This window comes from Polypterus senegalus, chromosome 3, assembly GCF_016835505.1.
Source record: "Polypterus senegalus isolate Bchr_013 chromosome 3, ASM1683550v1, whole genome shotgun sequence".
Taxonomy (NCBI): domain Eukaryota; kingdom Metazoa; phylum Chordata; class Cladistia; order Polypteriformes; family Polypteridae; genus Polypterus; species Polypterus senegalus.
The window spans coordinates 95,489,806-95,506,022 of NC_053156.1; the positions used below are offsets into that span (position 1 = coordinate 95,489,806).

Sequence of the window (16,217 nt, forward strand, 5' to 3'; positions counted from 1 at the left end):
GTTAAAAAAAGCGGTAGATATTATTAGTTATAAGTTCATGATTACGTTATTTAAGTCTTCACACATAGGAGCGCTACGCAAAAATAAACTAAAGTGAACTGAAATTTATATAGGAAAATTCTGGTATGACCCCTCCTCAGTTTTCATACTAAAGTCTCAGAGGTGAACACGTGAAACTGACTTTTTTTGGTGTGATCTGTATTTTTTTATTGGTGCAACAAAAATAATGAGGCGTGTTCTCAAGCTTTTTACTAAACTTTATACAGAGTCGGAGATTACGCAGAGGTACCTTAAAACGTTCTGCAGTATTAAACCTCATCATTTTTACAAGTTACACTGCAGAGACGTTTGTCCACATTTACTTTCACTGTATATTTTTGCGATCAAACTAACCATTTTGGGAGCCTTCATCATTACCGAAGTTTCTTGTAAATAACCGCTAATTTTGTTTCTCTACATTCATATATAAAAACAAAGACATATATAAATCTAATAATAATAATAACACGTTCAATAAGTAGATATAACAATTATTATTATTATTATTATTATTATTATTATTATTATTATTATTATTATTATATCTACGTGTTGAACTTTTCAGTCTGCCCAATCAAGGCTGGCTTTTGTTTGACAGTAAATCAGATCAACATTTCATTTTTTTTTATCTGTGCTCGTATAGTTTATCAGCGTTCTCTTTAATTTGCTGCCTCTTGCTTTTTGTCGATCCATTGATCCGAAAAGCGCTGGATTTGGGGCAGCGGCGGCTGTGGGAAGTGCACTACACTTCCCAGGAATCCGTGTGAAACACTGTGCCGTGGGAAACGGCTCCCTCTGATGGAAATTGTAACGCTTTCAAAGGGGGACAAGAAAAGAGAGGAAAGCAGAAAGCCTGGTAACAATCGCTGCAGTGTGAGGCAGGCAGTGAGGGGCTACACACGCCTTGGAAGACGCGACGAGCAGGTGCAGTGGGTGTTTCTTTCCGATCCCAACGCAGACATACAGGCGCGCCGATCGATCGACTGGATTTACAGGCACGAGTGGCATGGAGTATTGAGCGGGGCAGTTGCGCGCACTTTGCCTGCAGTTTCGGATTGCGCCCTGTGTCTGGACAGCGCACCATGCACCCATCTTTCTGATTGCCACGCTTCATGCCAGCAATGATCCCCGAGCAGCACAATCATGTGGCTACCATCGAAAACATTCCTGCCGAAAGCATTAGCACGACTCCCACCCTGCTGCAGAGGATGAGGAAAGTCTTTAACAGGTAGGAAAAATGAGATACGGTTGGTTCGAGGGGGTTGGGGCGTCTTTTCAATTTGCTCTGTTGACTCTTTTGTTAAGAAGCCGCGGGCACACAAACTCCATGGAACAGGTGGCGTATCCGTGCCTTCTCACTGAGAGCTGACAAGAGTAGCCCGGCGCCTTCATCGCTGCTAGAGTTTAGCCAGGGCTCTCTGGATTGCTTTAGGTGACATTCTGAACTGGAGGGGGTGGGGGTGTTCTAGGCTTTTAAAAAAGAGGAGGGGGTGCATTTGAGTAGACGGCATCGATGCGCTCCACGTATTTTATGCGTGATCGGCTGGTGACAAATTTAAATAATACACCCGCACGTATTATTATACAATTAAGAGGTACACGCTCCCGTTACTGTACTGATTACACGCAGTCCCACGAGTTCTAGTGTGCTGGCATTTAAATATACTGGCCCTCCGCACAGATATCGCACTAAAACGGTATGAAAAGTTTATAATGAATAAACGAATTAATGCGTTGTAAAGTGCCCTCTGCGTCTTTCCTCTATTAAAGCTTTGAATGAACCCGCCGGGGAGGATTACCTAGTTCTGGTTGGCTTTATTTGACGATCGGAATTGCTTGTGTCGCGGAGCGGGGCTGGCACTGGCACTCGGCGCCGCTGCAGTGTACCAGCCAGACTTGTGTGGGTAGGGTGGCAATTGTAATCTGTTTGTGTTCATCTACCTACAAAATCGCCCGACCGCTTACTGCTTTCCGGGCACTTTGTTTCTTGTCAGCGGCCACGGTCACCAAGCCTGTTTTGAGCTCGGCCGCGCCATTAATTGTACAGTGTGGATGGACAGGTCCGCTGCGATATAATTGATTTGGCATCCTTTACCGCTTGAAAATATTGATCTTTTTTCGTTGGTGGTTAGTCGTATTGGCTGTCTATAAATTGCACTTTTAATTAGTGTCATGTAGTCGTTTAATGCTGGCACGTTAGGCGCGCATCAATAATCATAAAACAAATAGCTCTTGCTTTTTTTCTTTAACGTTTCTCAAATAGCGCTGAATCTTTGATTTTATTTTCAGGGACTGTTATGACTGTCTTGCCAATGATTATCTGAATATAAATACATTTTTAAAATCTTTAACCACAGATTTTATATACGCTAACTCAATGGTCTGATGCTTCAATTAATTCATCTGTATTTAATATAGTGACTTGCGAACAACAAAGGCTGCCTTACAGTATTGGCGTAACTTTGGTTTTCAAGGTATTGGGGAGGAGGAGGTAGAGAGACTTCGGAGTCATAATGGAACGTGGTTCACATTTTGATGATCTTTTTGTTGTTATATTGTCCGTTGAGGGATGGTGGTTTAAGGCTAATGCGGACGTATTTTAAAACGTATTCGTATAAAGCGCACATATCAGAAGGCAGTGTAGGAGAAATTTACATATTTAAAATAGAAGTAAATCGCCATGTAACAAATGTATGTATTTATAGTATATATGTTTGTGTGTATGTCTATAGATAGACAGATATATGTGTGTGTGTATATAATATACATATAGACAGATAATGTACTGTATATATGCACTACATATAACACATACGTATACAGTATTTATACATATTTCTGTGGTTGCATATGTAGGTATAAGTTCACATTAATAAATATCAAGTTCCATATTCTTTTATACTGTTTACAATGGAGGAAATTAAAGCAAAATCAATCATAAGGCAGCATGGTAGTGCAGTGGCTATTGCTGCTGCTTAATAGATCCAGTCTGCTGAGTTGAAATCACATGCCCGTTCATCAGGCTTATTCTTCCCAGAGGCTTTTCCTTCCACATTACCAAAGACATGTTGCCCCTGCAAAGGTACTCACATCAGTGTGCCCTGTGATGAGCTGGCACCCGGTCCTGGGCTGTACTTTGCCTTGTGCCTAGAGTTGCCAGGGTAAGCCCAGAACCCCCTTTCTGTGATCTTGAATTTGTCCGAATGGTTTTAAGACAGCTGTAAAATTCTAAAATATAATAACACAAGACAGGGCCAGCTGGTAGTAAAGGCAAGGAAAACCAGAGCTCCAGCTGGCACAGTTCCTCAAGAAATAAAACCTCTTTTGGGGGTATACAAAGTCTGGCTGATGTAGACTAAGGTTGCACTGAACTTCATGGTCAACAGCTGATGTTGGTGTTCATAATTCGGAAGAGTCCACAGTAGTATGACACTATGCCTATATTCTTCATGATATTGTTTCACAGCCACTCAGATGCCCCATTCTACGGGCCTGTTGGAAAAATCACAACGGTCTTGGTAATACAAGTCACACCAAGAACACTACACTCTTAAAAAAGAAAGGTGCCAGTCTGGTTCTTCAGAGCGATGCCATATAGGGGAACCATTTTCAGTTCCCAAAAGACACATCCATATAAAGGTTCTAGTGAGATTTATAATATGTTCCATACAGTAGATAACCATAAACAGATGGCAACACATTTGTGAAATACCAATGGCTCATGATTTTGTAAGGAGTCTTGCTGCATGCAATAACACAGACATAGTCCAGTTTTTCTAAACATGTTAGTATCCAGCTAGGTTGCCTACCAAACATTAAAGATTTAATTTTTTTCTACATTTTAGGAAGCTTTTAAAAGCACAAAGAAACAACTTCATATGCAAAGAACCCTTCCTGGAATTAAATGCTGATTCTCAAGCAATGGTTACACAATACAAACCAGTAAAGAACCATAAACTGCCAGGAAAGAACCATCACTTTTAAGGGTGTAGTAGTTATGTCTGTATTGTTAGGTGTAATTTCCTTGTAAAAGTCCTGGAGGAAAATGACAACATATAAAAAAGTAATGTAGGCATATCAGAAAGTTACATTGTAATATGACATATCAAGATTTTAATACGTGATAAATGCAGTAACACATACTGCATAACATTAAGATGCACAAGAATTATAGTTTTGAAATATTGGACAATAGATCGGTAGATAGCAAACAATTTTATGCATTTTCCTTTGGATTGCATGTTTCTGGGATGTGAGGCCAGCATCCGTGAGGAACTTTGTTCACGATTTGCTTTATTTGTTATGGTTGTATTGTGCCTGTGTGAACATTATGCACTGCTGCTCATGTGACATGGTTGGTCATTTTCTGGGATGTTTTTAGTAAATTTTAAAGGTAAAACAATGGGTGCCCAAAACTGAAGTCCAGCAAATCTAGTCTTTCCTACCAAAAACAATTTTCTGTGCATTTAGCAGTTCCTTTACAATAACTTTTAATGTACTGTACCTTTTGTTTGCTGTTTTACATTTTGATTTAATTGGTTTGGACGTTGGTTTTGATTGGTGCCTGGACGTTCACACGTCGTTCTCTGTGTTTCACTATTTTTTTGTTCTTTATTTCACCTTATATAATTTCTTGTATTAGGAATTTGTTAGTTTTCGCATACCCCTTGGGGTCAGAGTGCAGGGTCAGCCCCGGAGCAATTACAGGTTAAGGGTCTTGCTCAATGGCCCAGCAGAGTAGGATCTCTTTTGGCAGTGACAGGGATTCAAACCGGCAACCTGCAGGATACCAGCACAGATCCTTAGCCTCAGAGCCACCACTCCACCCTAATGGTTTAATCCAGATTTTGAATGATCTTGCCTCTACATTTTTAAGAGAACACACAGTTGCTGAATAATAAGTTGTATTTATCATGCATTAAACTGACAACCCAAAATCCGCTTGAAATGGGCCAGTGAGCACTGGTACATATACATTTTTCACAGCTGCATACCAGATGCATAAAGCTCCATGACCTTCCTCTTCTGCTCTTTTGTGTGGAAATGTTCATGTTAAAAACTCCAAGGGGACAAACAAAAATATCTAATATTACTACAACCCCACCCCATTCTAGTAAGAAATCAGCCATACACCGAGTACCAGCACTTACATGTCTCCACTTCAGGCACTGACCTAAAGTGCATTTGTCTCCAAAATGTACACATTTAAGAACACTGAGCATCACATAGCAGTGTAGAAATGGAGAAAAAAAGAGCTTTTTGGTAACTCAGACAATTGATTGTTGTGTGGTTAGTCACTGAGTTCAGTTTTGTTTTGATAAGGCTGTTTACACTCACATCCTAACTTGTCTCCATCAGTCGACCTCTACCGCACCTTTAAACGCTCTGTTTATTTTGGCAGGACTCCCAGTCTATATTTTCCATGGTTTGTCTACCTTATACTCATTGGTAACTTTTATAATCGGTTATACATCACCTATCCAAAGAAAGAAATCAAGTTAATTGTTTTCTTGAGGTGCTCTTTGTTTTCCTTATGGTTTAAGTATTTTGATTTATTTCTCGGGTGGTCAGCAAAAGAAACATCATCCTTAGCTAACAAATCTTGCCTAACCAATAGAAACGATTTACAAACTTTTGCTATTTCAGTGTAAATGACAAATTTTAAGAAACTGATCTGAACACACTATATAGAGTATAAAACTTTACAAATGAGAACTGTGTTTCCAAATTTAGCTTGGACTATACCTAAATCTTGTTGTGATGTACAATATACGGTATATGTCCGCATATTTGTTTAAAGCATACTGTACTGTTAATTATTTATTCTACTGCCATACATGTCAGCATCATTTTGTTTTGTAGTTGTGCAATTCTTTGACACTCCTTGGGATGCTACTTTTTGTGAATGGTCCAGTATAGTTAAAGAATTATAGGTCATGTTTAGCTTAAATGTACCATATATAAAATAAAAATTAATTCCAAAACTGTCTTAATATTGCTTTGTCATTTATTTTAGATTTAAGATAGGATGAAACCTAATAAGCTGATTTCTGTCCATTCAGCAGTTACTTTCTGTTGGACACAATCATCATTAACTGTTGCTGCATACCATCTACTTCAATGTATTTTGTAAAGCATGTAGTAATAAACTGCGGTGGGCTGGCGCCCTGCCCGGGGTTTGCTTCCTACCTCGCGCCCTGTGTTGGCTGGGATTGGCTCCAGTAGACCCTCATGACCCTGTAGTTAGGATATAGTGGGTTGGATAATGGATGGACGGATGTAGTAATAAAATGTGTTTCATTTTTCATTCCCACAGGTGGAGCTTCACAAACATTATCACTGCTTTTATGAAAGCATATGTAGTATACATATGTAGTATACTATATATGCTACATGCAGTGTAGTCTGCAGCTAATCCACCATTCTTTCCATGTTTTAAGTCCCCTATTTCCTACTGAGGAACCATAGGCTATTTGAGCACTGCTGCTTACGGGACTGAAACCAAAGCGGGACAGAAAGGACATGAAGCAGGTTAACTCAGAGTAAGCAATAAATCTGGCACCATATCTGTGGATACTTAGAGGAACACTGAATTACTGAATAAATTCCACACATGGTGGACAAGCAAGATAAACAATGGAATCAAGCCAGGAAACTCTACAGTGACACGATCAAGAAATGTAGTATCGTACGTCCATTGGCAAAATTAATAAGTAACCACAAGTTAATGGCAGGGCGTCATGGTGGCGTAGTGGGCAGCACTGCTGCCTTGCAGTTAGGAGACCCGGTTTCGCTTCCTGGGTCCTCCCTGCGTGGAGTTTGCATGTTCTCCCCGTGTCTGCGTGGGTTTCCTCCCACAGTCCAAAGACATGCAGGTTGGGTGCATTCGCGATTCTAAATTGTGCTTGGGGTGTGTGTGTGTGTCCTGCGGTGTGCTGGCGCCCTGCCCGGGGGTTTGCTTCCTACCTTGCGCCCTGTGTTGGCTCGTGACCCTGTAGTTAGGATATAATGGTTTGGATAATGGATGTAGTAATAAAATGTTTTTCATTTTTCATTCCCACAGGTGGAGCTTCACAAACATTATCACTGCTTTTATGAATCCCATACCAAATGGCACATAACAGAGACATAGTAACCAGATGGATACACAAATACACATACAAACACACAGAAACTTGTCCTTATTAAAAAGTGACCAAAAACATGAGGGCAGCTATTTTTTGTACATTTTTTTACAAATTGAACACAAGTGGGTTACTGACTTGCTTGGGGTTACACAGTCAGTTGGTTAACAGGAATTGAACTGACAAAGGAGTGGGTTAAATTCCGCTGTCTTTATATGGTGTGCCATAAGGATCAATTCTGGGTCCACTGCTCTTTTTGATCTATAAGTTTCCATTAAGAGAAATTATCTCAAAGCACAGGGTGAGCTACCACAGCTATGCAGATGAAACAGAGCTGTATTTGATAGCACATGATGACCCTGGCGCTACTGGCTGTCTAATCCTGTGTCTTGCTTGTATTTCCAAATGGATGAACAGTAACATTCTCAAACTAAATAAGGAGAAAACAGAAATCTTAGTTATTGGTAAAAATGAACATAGTGAAGGTATTAGAAATAAACTCGATCCCTTATGCTTAAAAGTCAAGTTGAAGGTAAAGAATTTAGGGGTAACTATTCACTGACTAAAATTTAAAATTGCATATTTATCAGATTACTAGGACTGCAGTTTTGCATTTAAGATATATAGCTAAAGTTAGACCTCTTAACTTTATAAGACATTGAAAAATTAGTTCACACATTTGTTTTCAGTTGACTAGATTACTGTTGCAGGATTACCTAAGAAAGACATCAATCGGTTATAGTTAGTGCAGAATTCAGCAGCAAGAATCTTAACTAGAAAAAGAAAATCTGAGCACATTCCTCCAGTTTTAGCTTCATACATTGGTTACCTGTGTCATTTAGAATTGACTTTAAGATACTACTAATGGTTTACAAAGCCCCATCCTATATTTTGGAATGTCTGTCCAGCTACACTCCAAGTTGTAACCTCAGATCTTCAAATGATGGTCTGTTTATAATTCCAAGAGCCATCTTGAAAAGAAGTGGTGAGGCAGCCTTTTGCTGTTATGTACCTAAAATATAGAATACTTTACCAATATAAATTTGCCAGGCTAATACTCTAACACGATTTATAAAAAAAATGCAAAAAACAAGTCAAGTCAAGTTGGGGATCATGCACTGGTACAGTGCGTTGCCGCACCCACTACACAACGAAACAACTCGGGATCCTGGTTGGCAACCCCTCAGGCAGACACGTGGTCCAGTCCCACCTTCCTGAAATAACCTTGTATCTGCCACAGCCAGGTGTTATGTGGGCGACCCCTTGGCCTGGTCCAGCCACTTGGGTCCCCAGCAACGAGGATCTTATGAGCTGGATCACCCTCGGGGGAAAAGCGCCACATTGCTGTAGTGCCGTAACTGACGCTCCCTCAAAATGCAGGTAATGTGCCTCATTTAGGACTCCATCAGCAACTGCTCATTCAACACAAAGTCAAACCAACGGTACCCAAGGATTTTCCAGAGAGACACAGTGCCAAAGGAATCCAGTCTTCGTCTCAGGTCACTGGATAGCGTCCATGTCTCGCAACCATATAGCAAGACAGGAAGCACCAGGAATCTAAAGAATTGGACCTTCGTCCTTTTGTATAGATATCAGGAGCTCCACACACCCCTTTCCAACAACCTCATGACCCCCCATGCTCTCCCAATCCGTCTACTGACTTCATAGGAAGAGTCACCAGAGACATGAATGTCACTGCCAAGGTAAGTAAATCTCTCAACAAGGTCAACACTCTCTCCACAAACAGACACACTGCTAATGGCTGTGCCCAAGAGGTCATTAATGGCCTGGATCTTGTTTTTTATCCAGGACACTCTCAAGCCCAGACACTCGGACTCCTCACTCAGTCTCTCGAGTGCCCCAATCAGAGCCTCCATTGACTCTGCAAAGATCACAGCATTGTCAGCAAAGTCAAGATCTGTGTACCTTCCTTCACCAACAGATACCCCACACCCAGTCCATACAAGCATTGAACAGAGTAGGAGCAAGAACACACTCCTGACGAACCCCAGAATCAACTGGGAAAAACGCAGAGGTTCTGCCTCCACTCTGCTCAGCACTCACAGTACCAGTGTATAGGCTGGCCATGATATCCAGCAACCGCAAGGGGATCCCTCGAACACTCAAGGCAGCTCGATCAACTGAGTTGAACACCTTACGAAAATCGACAAAGGCTGCAAAGAACTCTGCCGATATTCTCGTTTGCGCTCCATGAGAACCCTCAGTGCTAGGATGCGGTCGATGGTAGACTTCTTAGGCGTAAAACCAGACTGTTCCGGTCGCTGGTAGGTGAGCAAGTGATCATAGATCCTATTGATGACAACCCTAGCAAGGACCTTACCCGGCACCGAGAGCAGTGTTATCCCCTGTAGTTGCTGCAATCCAGGCAATCACCCTTCCCTTTCCAGATAGGGAAGACAAATCCCGTTTTCCAATCAGTTGGGATGATGCCAGTCTTCCAAATGGAAACAGAGATTGCTTGCAATGCCAGGAGGACAGCCTTACCACCAGCCTGGAGAAGTTCACCCCGGATACCACAGATCCCTGCAGCCTTTCCTCCCCTCAGCTGGTTCATCACCTATGCAATCTCAGTGAGATCGGGTGGTTCACATCTAATTGGAGGATCGGCCCCAAGGACTGTGGACCCAATAACACGATTTATTAAAAAAAATGCAAAAAAAACCCCCCATTATTTTAAAATGTTTTATTTGTAGCTACATTTTAGTTGTATCCCTATTAGTCTATTGGGCATTGAATTATCATTTTCTTCTGAGTTCTGCAATTCCATACGAACATTTACTATTCACTGCTGTCTTTTTCTGTTCTTCTGTGGAATACCTTATCAAGGTGCCATGCTGCATCCTGTTTTTATGGATTGAATGGCAGGTGTCCCAGATGTCCCATGACATCATCATCAAATTCTTTCATGTGATGTCTGTAAACCATGAGGACTGATTTATTGCCATCAATGTTAAGTAAAATGCCCAGTGGGGGCTGGGTGGTCTTTTGGCCTTGAAACCCCTGCAGATTGTTTTTTTTTTTCCCAACCAGCCTATCTGTAGTTTTTTTGTTTTTCTGTGCTCCTGGCCATCCGACCCTACATTTTTATTTTTATTTTTTTACGTACTGTATAATATTATTACGTAATCTTGTTTATGTTTTATATGTTAACTTCCTTTTTGTTTCATCTTGTAAAGCACTTTCAGCTACATTATTTGTATGAAAATGTGCTATATTAATATATGTTGTTGTTAGACAAGTGGACCTGCCAGTTTATTGATTGAACTGGAAATGCGAAACATTTTATATAATAATATTTACATTTTAAATAAATAACGGGGATCTCATAGAGTCTAGGCTAGTGAGCAGGAATTTAGACTTAAAATCCAGTGGGTTACATGTTCAAACTTCATCTCTGAGTTGAATTATGGATGGCTTTTTGAGTCCATTATTGTTGATTTCTTCATTATATTCACTGATTGCAAGTGACTGCAAAAATTGCCAGGGATGCAATAGTCTCTGTATGTCTGTTTTATGAGCTCAAAATGCTTTATCATTTGGTTCATGATTCATATTTTTAGTGGAAATACCACTCATAGTTCAAGTGTTGTGAAGCTGATGAACACGCAGAATATATTCTGCATATAGTGTCAGTGTTATTGATTTTAGGATCTGTGTGGTTTTTGGATTAATCTACCGAACAAATAAAATACATCTGCAGAGAATTAGTTCATGTGCAAAAGATCCTGCAAGTTAAGAAATTTGCAAAATAAGCAAATTGCCCTCCTCTGCTTCTTTCAACACGGGCTGATGCACATTCATGTGAGCACAGTGTTTTAGCATTATTGAGGTTTTCTAGGACAAGACATTTAATATTGTTAGCCTGTTTTTTTGATTTAGGATGTTTTTTATGACATGAATTTTAAAATACATCTTCCTGAGATGTTATTTTGTTTTTGGTATCAATGCCTCCATTTTTTGCTGGTTGTAATTCAGAGTTGCCAGGCTGTTGCTAGGCAAGATATTTCTGAGTGTCCAATGCATGATGTAGTTATCAACATCATACACTCCTTTACTGTCTGAGCTTTTGACTAATTAAAAACTTAAAACTGTAGTGTCATTATTGTTAAAGATCTATCTGGCTGTATGACTTATTGGCTTAGGGTATGTGAAATAATGTTGTTTTTGACTTTCTAGCCAGCAGGTGGAATGAACCTCAGCTCTATCTCAGAAGGTGCAGTGTGCAGTATGATTACCCCAATGCATGTGTGTGGAACCAAGTGCAGGAGTTTTCAGAAATGCCACTGTTGCCACCAAATACCTAGATTTTAGCACATAGTTACACAGAAGTAGTAGTCGTGACTTGTATTTTGGAAATGTATTTTAAATTTCAAGTGTCAAAAACAATGGCAAGCATGCATTAGGTTGAGCAGATATTTTGGTATACACATTCACAATGTTTTATTTTTTTCAGGTTATAGTCTTCTCAATTTGCAGTTATTGTCTTAAGTAATTTCAGATGAGTTGAGTTACTATGGATTGATTTAACATGTTCATCATATACTATTTATCTGGGGGTTGCAAATTTTGTTCATAAATTTCATCATAAATATTCAGCGTCTTCAGATTAATTAATAGCTGTTAAAAAAGAGAAAAGCACACAAAATTAGAACACTCAATTTCCACCAAAATATACCTTGTGCATGGTAAGAATATACTTAAATTTCAAGTGAAATATAGTAAATGTCCTGAGGTGGGCTGGCACCCTGCCCGGGGTTTGTTTCCTGCCTTGCGGCTTGTGTTTCCTGGGATTGGCTCCAGCAGACCCCCCGTGACCCTGTAGTTAGGATATAGCGGGTTGGATAATGGATGGATATAGTAAATGTCTATTTATATTGTCAAAAATGTTTTCTTATTGAGGAATGGGAGCATATCGACATGCATGGGAATTGGTCGCATTCACAGCCTCGTAGCTGTCAGTTCATCATTTGTTAACAACCACTAAAGAGACCAGTTTCTGGGTATACTCAGGCAGTCTGTCAATATGGTTAGTATATATTAAATTTGTCATTAACTATGACTTGCGGTGTACGAGCAGAACATGCTACTATGTCTGGTTCCAAAGGGATAGGTAAATTAGTAGCCACAATGTTTTGTGCATTATGAACACACAGAAAATCTTTGCTTCACTTTTCAACAAGGCTGTCAGCAGTACTCAATGTCTCGCTGGAAAATTGTGTGTCTGTAGTACCACCGATTTCATCTGTCAGTCTTCATCTTTGTAGTGGCAGATTACTGTGATATAATTCTCATTTGTTAGTGTAGTCTAAAAGTCTGTTATGATTGCAAGCTTATTGACTTTGGCTAACTGAGTTTTCAGTGCTAGTGTCTTCTTGGTAAAATGGCTTCAGATAATTGATTAGCTGCCGAAAGTGTTTGCAGTCAAACGCGTTGACTGGTAAAATGGCTTATTTTACACTGTAAGCACTTTCTGTGTGATTTCCTTTCCAATGGTCAGCATACATTTTTTTTTTGCTAACACTACCGTTATGGTAGGTGGTTGCAGTTCAGTCTTTCAAGTGGCAAGCTTGATTTGCATGTGTTTATGAATTTAAGAAGTGCTGGATATGACAGTATTACTTGACTCATAGTAAAATTTATGACCCTTTTTCCTGAAAAACTGCCAGTCTGAGCTATGTGTAACATACTACCTTTTTATTTTTCTTAGCTGAAGGCATCTTTTCTGCTTCTTTTCCGTAAAATGATCTGATGTGTGTTTATTTAAATGAACATGCTTCAAAGCAGGTCTACAGTATATTAGATGTTGCAGTCCAGCAAGACAATTACATTTCCCACTACAAATTTACATTAATCATAAAACTAGTCACAGGAAGCAAAGGGTTATCGTAAGGGGTAACTCCAGAGTATAAGTGGTGGAGAATTATTTTTAAGGTATATAACACACTAGTGAGGCCTAATCTGAAGTACTGTGTGCAGATTTGGTCTCCATATTACAATAAAAAGATATTATAGTGCTAATGAAAGTCCACTGAAAAGCAATTAGGCTAATTCCAGGACTGAGTGGTATGAGCTGTGAGGCGAGATTGAAGGAGCTGAACCTTTTCAGTTAAAGCAAACTGATTAAGAGATGGCATGAATGAAGCGTTTCAAATTATAATGAGAATTAGTGCAGTGAATTTCAGCTATTACTTTAATATACATTTTTCAAGAAGAACATGATTGGAAATTTAAGAGTAGATTTTGCACAAATACTAGTAACTTTTTCTTCACCATAGATACATGAAATAAATTACCAAGTAATGCAGTGGAGAGTAGGACTTTAGGGCCCTTCAAATTGCAGGCTTGCTGTAACTTTGGAGAAATGAGGTAAATAGAATAGATGAGCTTGTTGGGTTGAATGGCCTATTCTAATAATTCTTCTAATGTTCTAACACACATGCTTTTGTTACATTAAAGAGAACTGGGTTAGAGTCCCTTACTCAGTATCTACCTTTGTAGAGTTTTCAACTTATCCTCCTGCCTGCATGGATTTTTCACAAGGTCCTTCAATATTCATTTTCAAACCCAAGGGTCAACGGGTGATTGTGAGCTGGTGTTTTCAGGGTGAGCGTTAATGTGTTCATGAGTTTTCCATGCAAAATACCTTCACCCCATTCAAGGCTAATTCATGTCTTGCATCTTATGACTGTGAGGTAGGCTCTGGACCTCCATGGAGGAAAAGATTGGAGAAGTTGGTGGATAGGTTGAAGGATGGGGTTGAAGCTGCCATGCTCTCTGACGGATCAACACTCTGTTCAGAGAAGATTTCTGCCTTGTGGTGGGTACTTCCTGAAAAGCCTGTTGCTTTCCATATGTCAGCATTGAAATAAGAAGGTTAGGAACATGAATGAATGTTGAGCTTACTAGAACCAAAAGATTAGTCTTTAGATACTCTAAATGACCATTTTAAACAGTGTGAAGTGCTTACATCGTTGTTTTTCAAATTAAATACTATATGTGGCAGGAAGTATAGCACTATAGAACATAATAAATTCTGTTTTCTTTTTTTATTACATTTTCATTCTTTTTTCTAAATTTCATCAAGAACATCAAGTGGTAATTGCCTTACTCAACAAGAGCTGGTGCTGACTCTGAATGTGTACAGTTTTTTCCCCAGGAGCTTTTGTTTTTCTCCCTCATCCCAAAGACATGCATGTTATATTATCAGACAAGTTTAAATTGACCAGGTATGAGTGAATGTGCTCTTCAGTATTCAGGCGTCTTGTGCAATGTGCAATGGCAAAAGACACCCTAAATCATGAAATGGATAAGCTGCTTAGAAAATGGAGAGATAAATGATTTGTATCAAAATTATGAATTCGCTTGAAAACCTGACAGTCCAAGATACAATTGGTTTGTTTTTTTTTTCTGGGGTGACATTTTTTTCTGCTGCCTTTCTATCCTTTTAAATCAAGCAAAATTCTTTTTCAACAATCAAGTCTTTGCTTTTTGGAAAATATAAAATAAAGGTCTTGTCCTGGATTTTTATTTGTGTGCGTTTTTATTAAGAATTTGCCAATAACTCCTGGTCATTCTGAATACTTTTATCTTTCTTTGTATTTCTTTATTAAAAAATAAAACTCATACTTATAGTGTAACATGCTGTCATGCTTTCTCTAACCCACAGAAGTCTTCTAAATCTTAATAAGTCATAGTACAGTAATCCTACCTCGATCGCGGTGGTTGTGTTCCAGAACCATATGTTTGTGTGGTTATTTTTATATATTTTAAGCCCTTATAAACTCTCCCACACTGTTAACATTATTAGAGCCCTCTAGACATGAAATAACACCCTTTAGTCAAAAGTTTAAACTGTGCTCCATGACAAGACAGAGATGACAGTTCTTTCTCACAATTAAAAGAATGCAAACAGATCTTTTCTTCCAAGGAGTGTCTGCATCAGGAGAAGAGAATTTAAGAGAGAGCGGGAGTGCTCGCAAAGAAAAGCAAACAATCAAAAAATCAATACGTGTCCTTTTAAGTTTGCTGAAGCACTGCAATAAAGCGGCATTTTTCAGAGGAGCGTCAGTATCTTTTAAGCAAACAGCTTCTGTGCAAACAGCCCCTCTGCTCACATCTCCTCCATCAGGCGCGGAGAATGTCAGAGAGGGTGAGAGAGAGGCAGAGACAAGCAAACAATCAAGCAGTCAAAAGAATAATCAAGCATATCTTATAGCATTGAGGAGTTTTAGTTAATATGTAATACATGCTCTGATTGGGTAGCTTCTAAGCCATCCGCCAATAGCGTCCCTTGTATGAAATCAACTGGGCAATCAAACTGAGGAAGCATGTACCATAAATTAAAAGACCCACTGTCCGCAGAAATCCGCGAACCAGCGAAAAATCCGTGAAATGTATTTAGATATGCTTACATTTAAAATCTGCGATAGAGTGAAGCCGCAAAAGTCGAAGCGCGATATAGCGAGGGATTACTGTACAACTGTTTTTGACTCTGCAACTTAACAGTATAAAAAAACTGCATAAAAACTATATTTAAGTAATATCTTTTTTTTTCTTTCCTGAGGTTATACCCATCAACTGCTCTGCTTTGCAATTGAGTCTTCCATTGTAATACATATTTATATTAAGGGAGTTTAAGTTGGGGGAAAAAAAAGAAACATTTAATAGTTTCATTTTATATATTCTTACAGTACATAACACATGCAAACACATAGAGATTTGTATTTATGCGCTTGCATATAGTCTATATGTGTATGCATGTAGTGAGGGAAATACAGGTATCAATCCTCTTAGAACATTAGAAGAACTGTCCCTAGAACAGGTCATTCATCCCAAAAAAGCCTGCTAATTTTATTTACATAATATCTTCAAATTTTGTTCAAGTTGAGATTTGAAGGTCCCTGAAGTCCTATACTCCCCCACACTATTTGATAATTTATTTAATTTATCTATAGTATGAAGAAAAACTTTCTGAAGTTTTTTTGAAATTTGCATAGTTTTCAATTGCGCCCACGTGTTCTTGTTGAAGAGTTC

General features: G+C 39.1%; 1 protein-coding gene across 1 annotated transcript in view; it reads left to right on the top strand.

The window, feature by feature from the left end:
- Positions 1-779: 779 nt before the first annotated feature.
- slc35f1 (solute carrier family 35 member F1) overlaps positions 780-16,217 on the top strand; it is a 417,452-nt gene continuing 402,014 nt past the window's right edge. Inside the window, exon 1 of the mRNA XM_039747637.1 lies at positions 780-1,267. Within this exon, the coding sequence (XP_039603571.1) occupies positions 1,152-1,267 (116 nt within the window). The 5' untranslated portion in view covers positions 780-1,151. The remainder of the gene's footprint in view (positions 1,268-16,217) is intronic.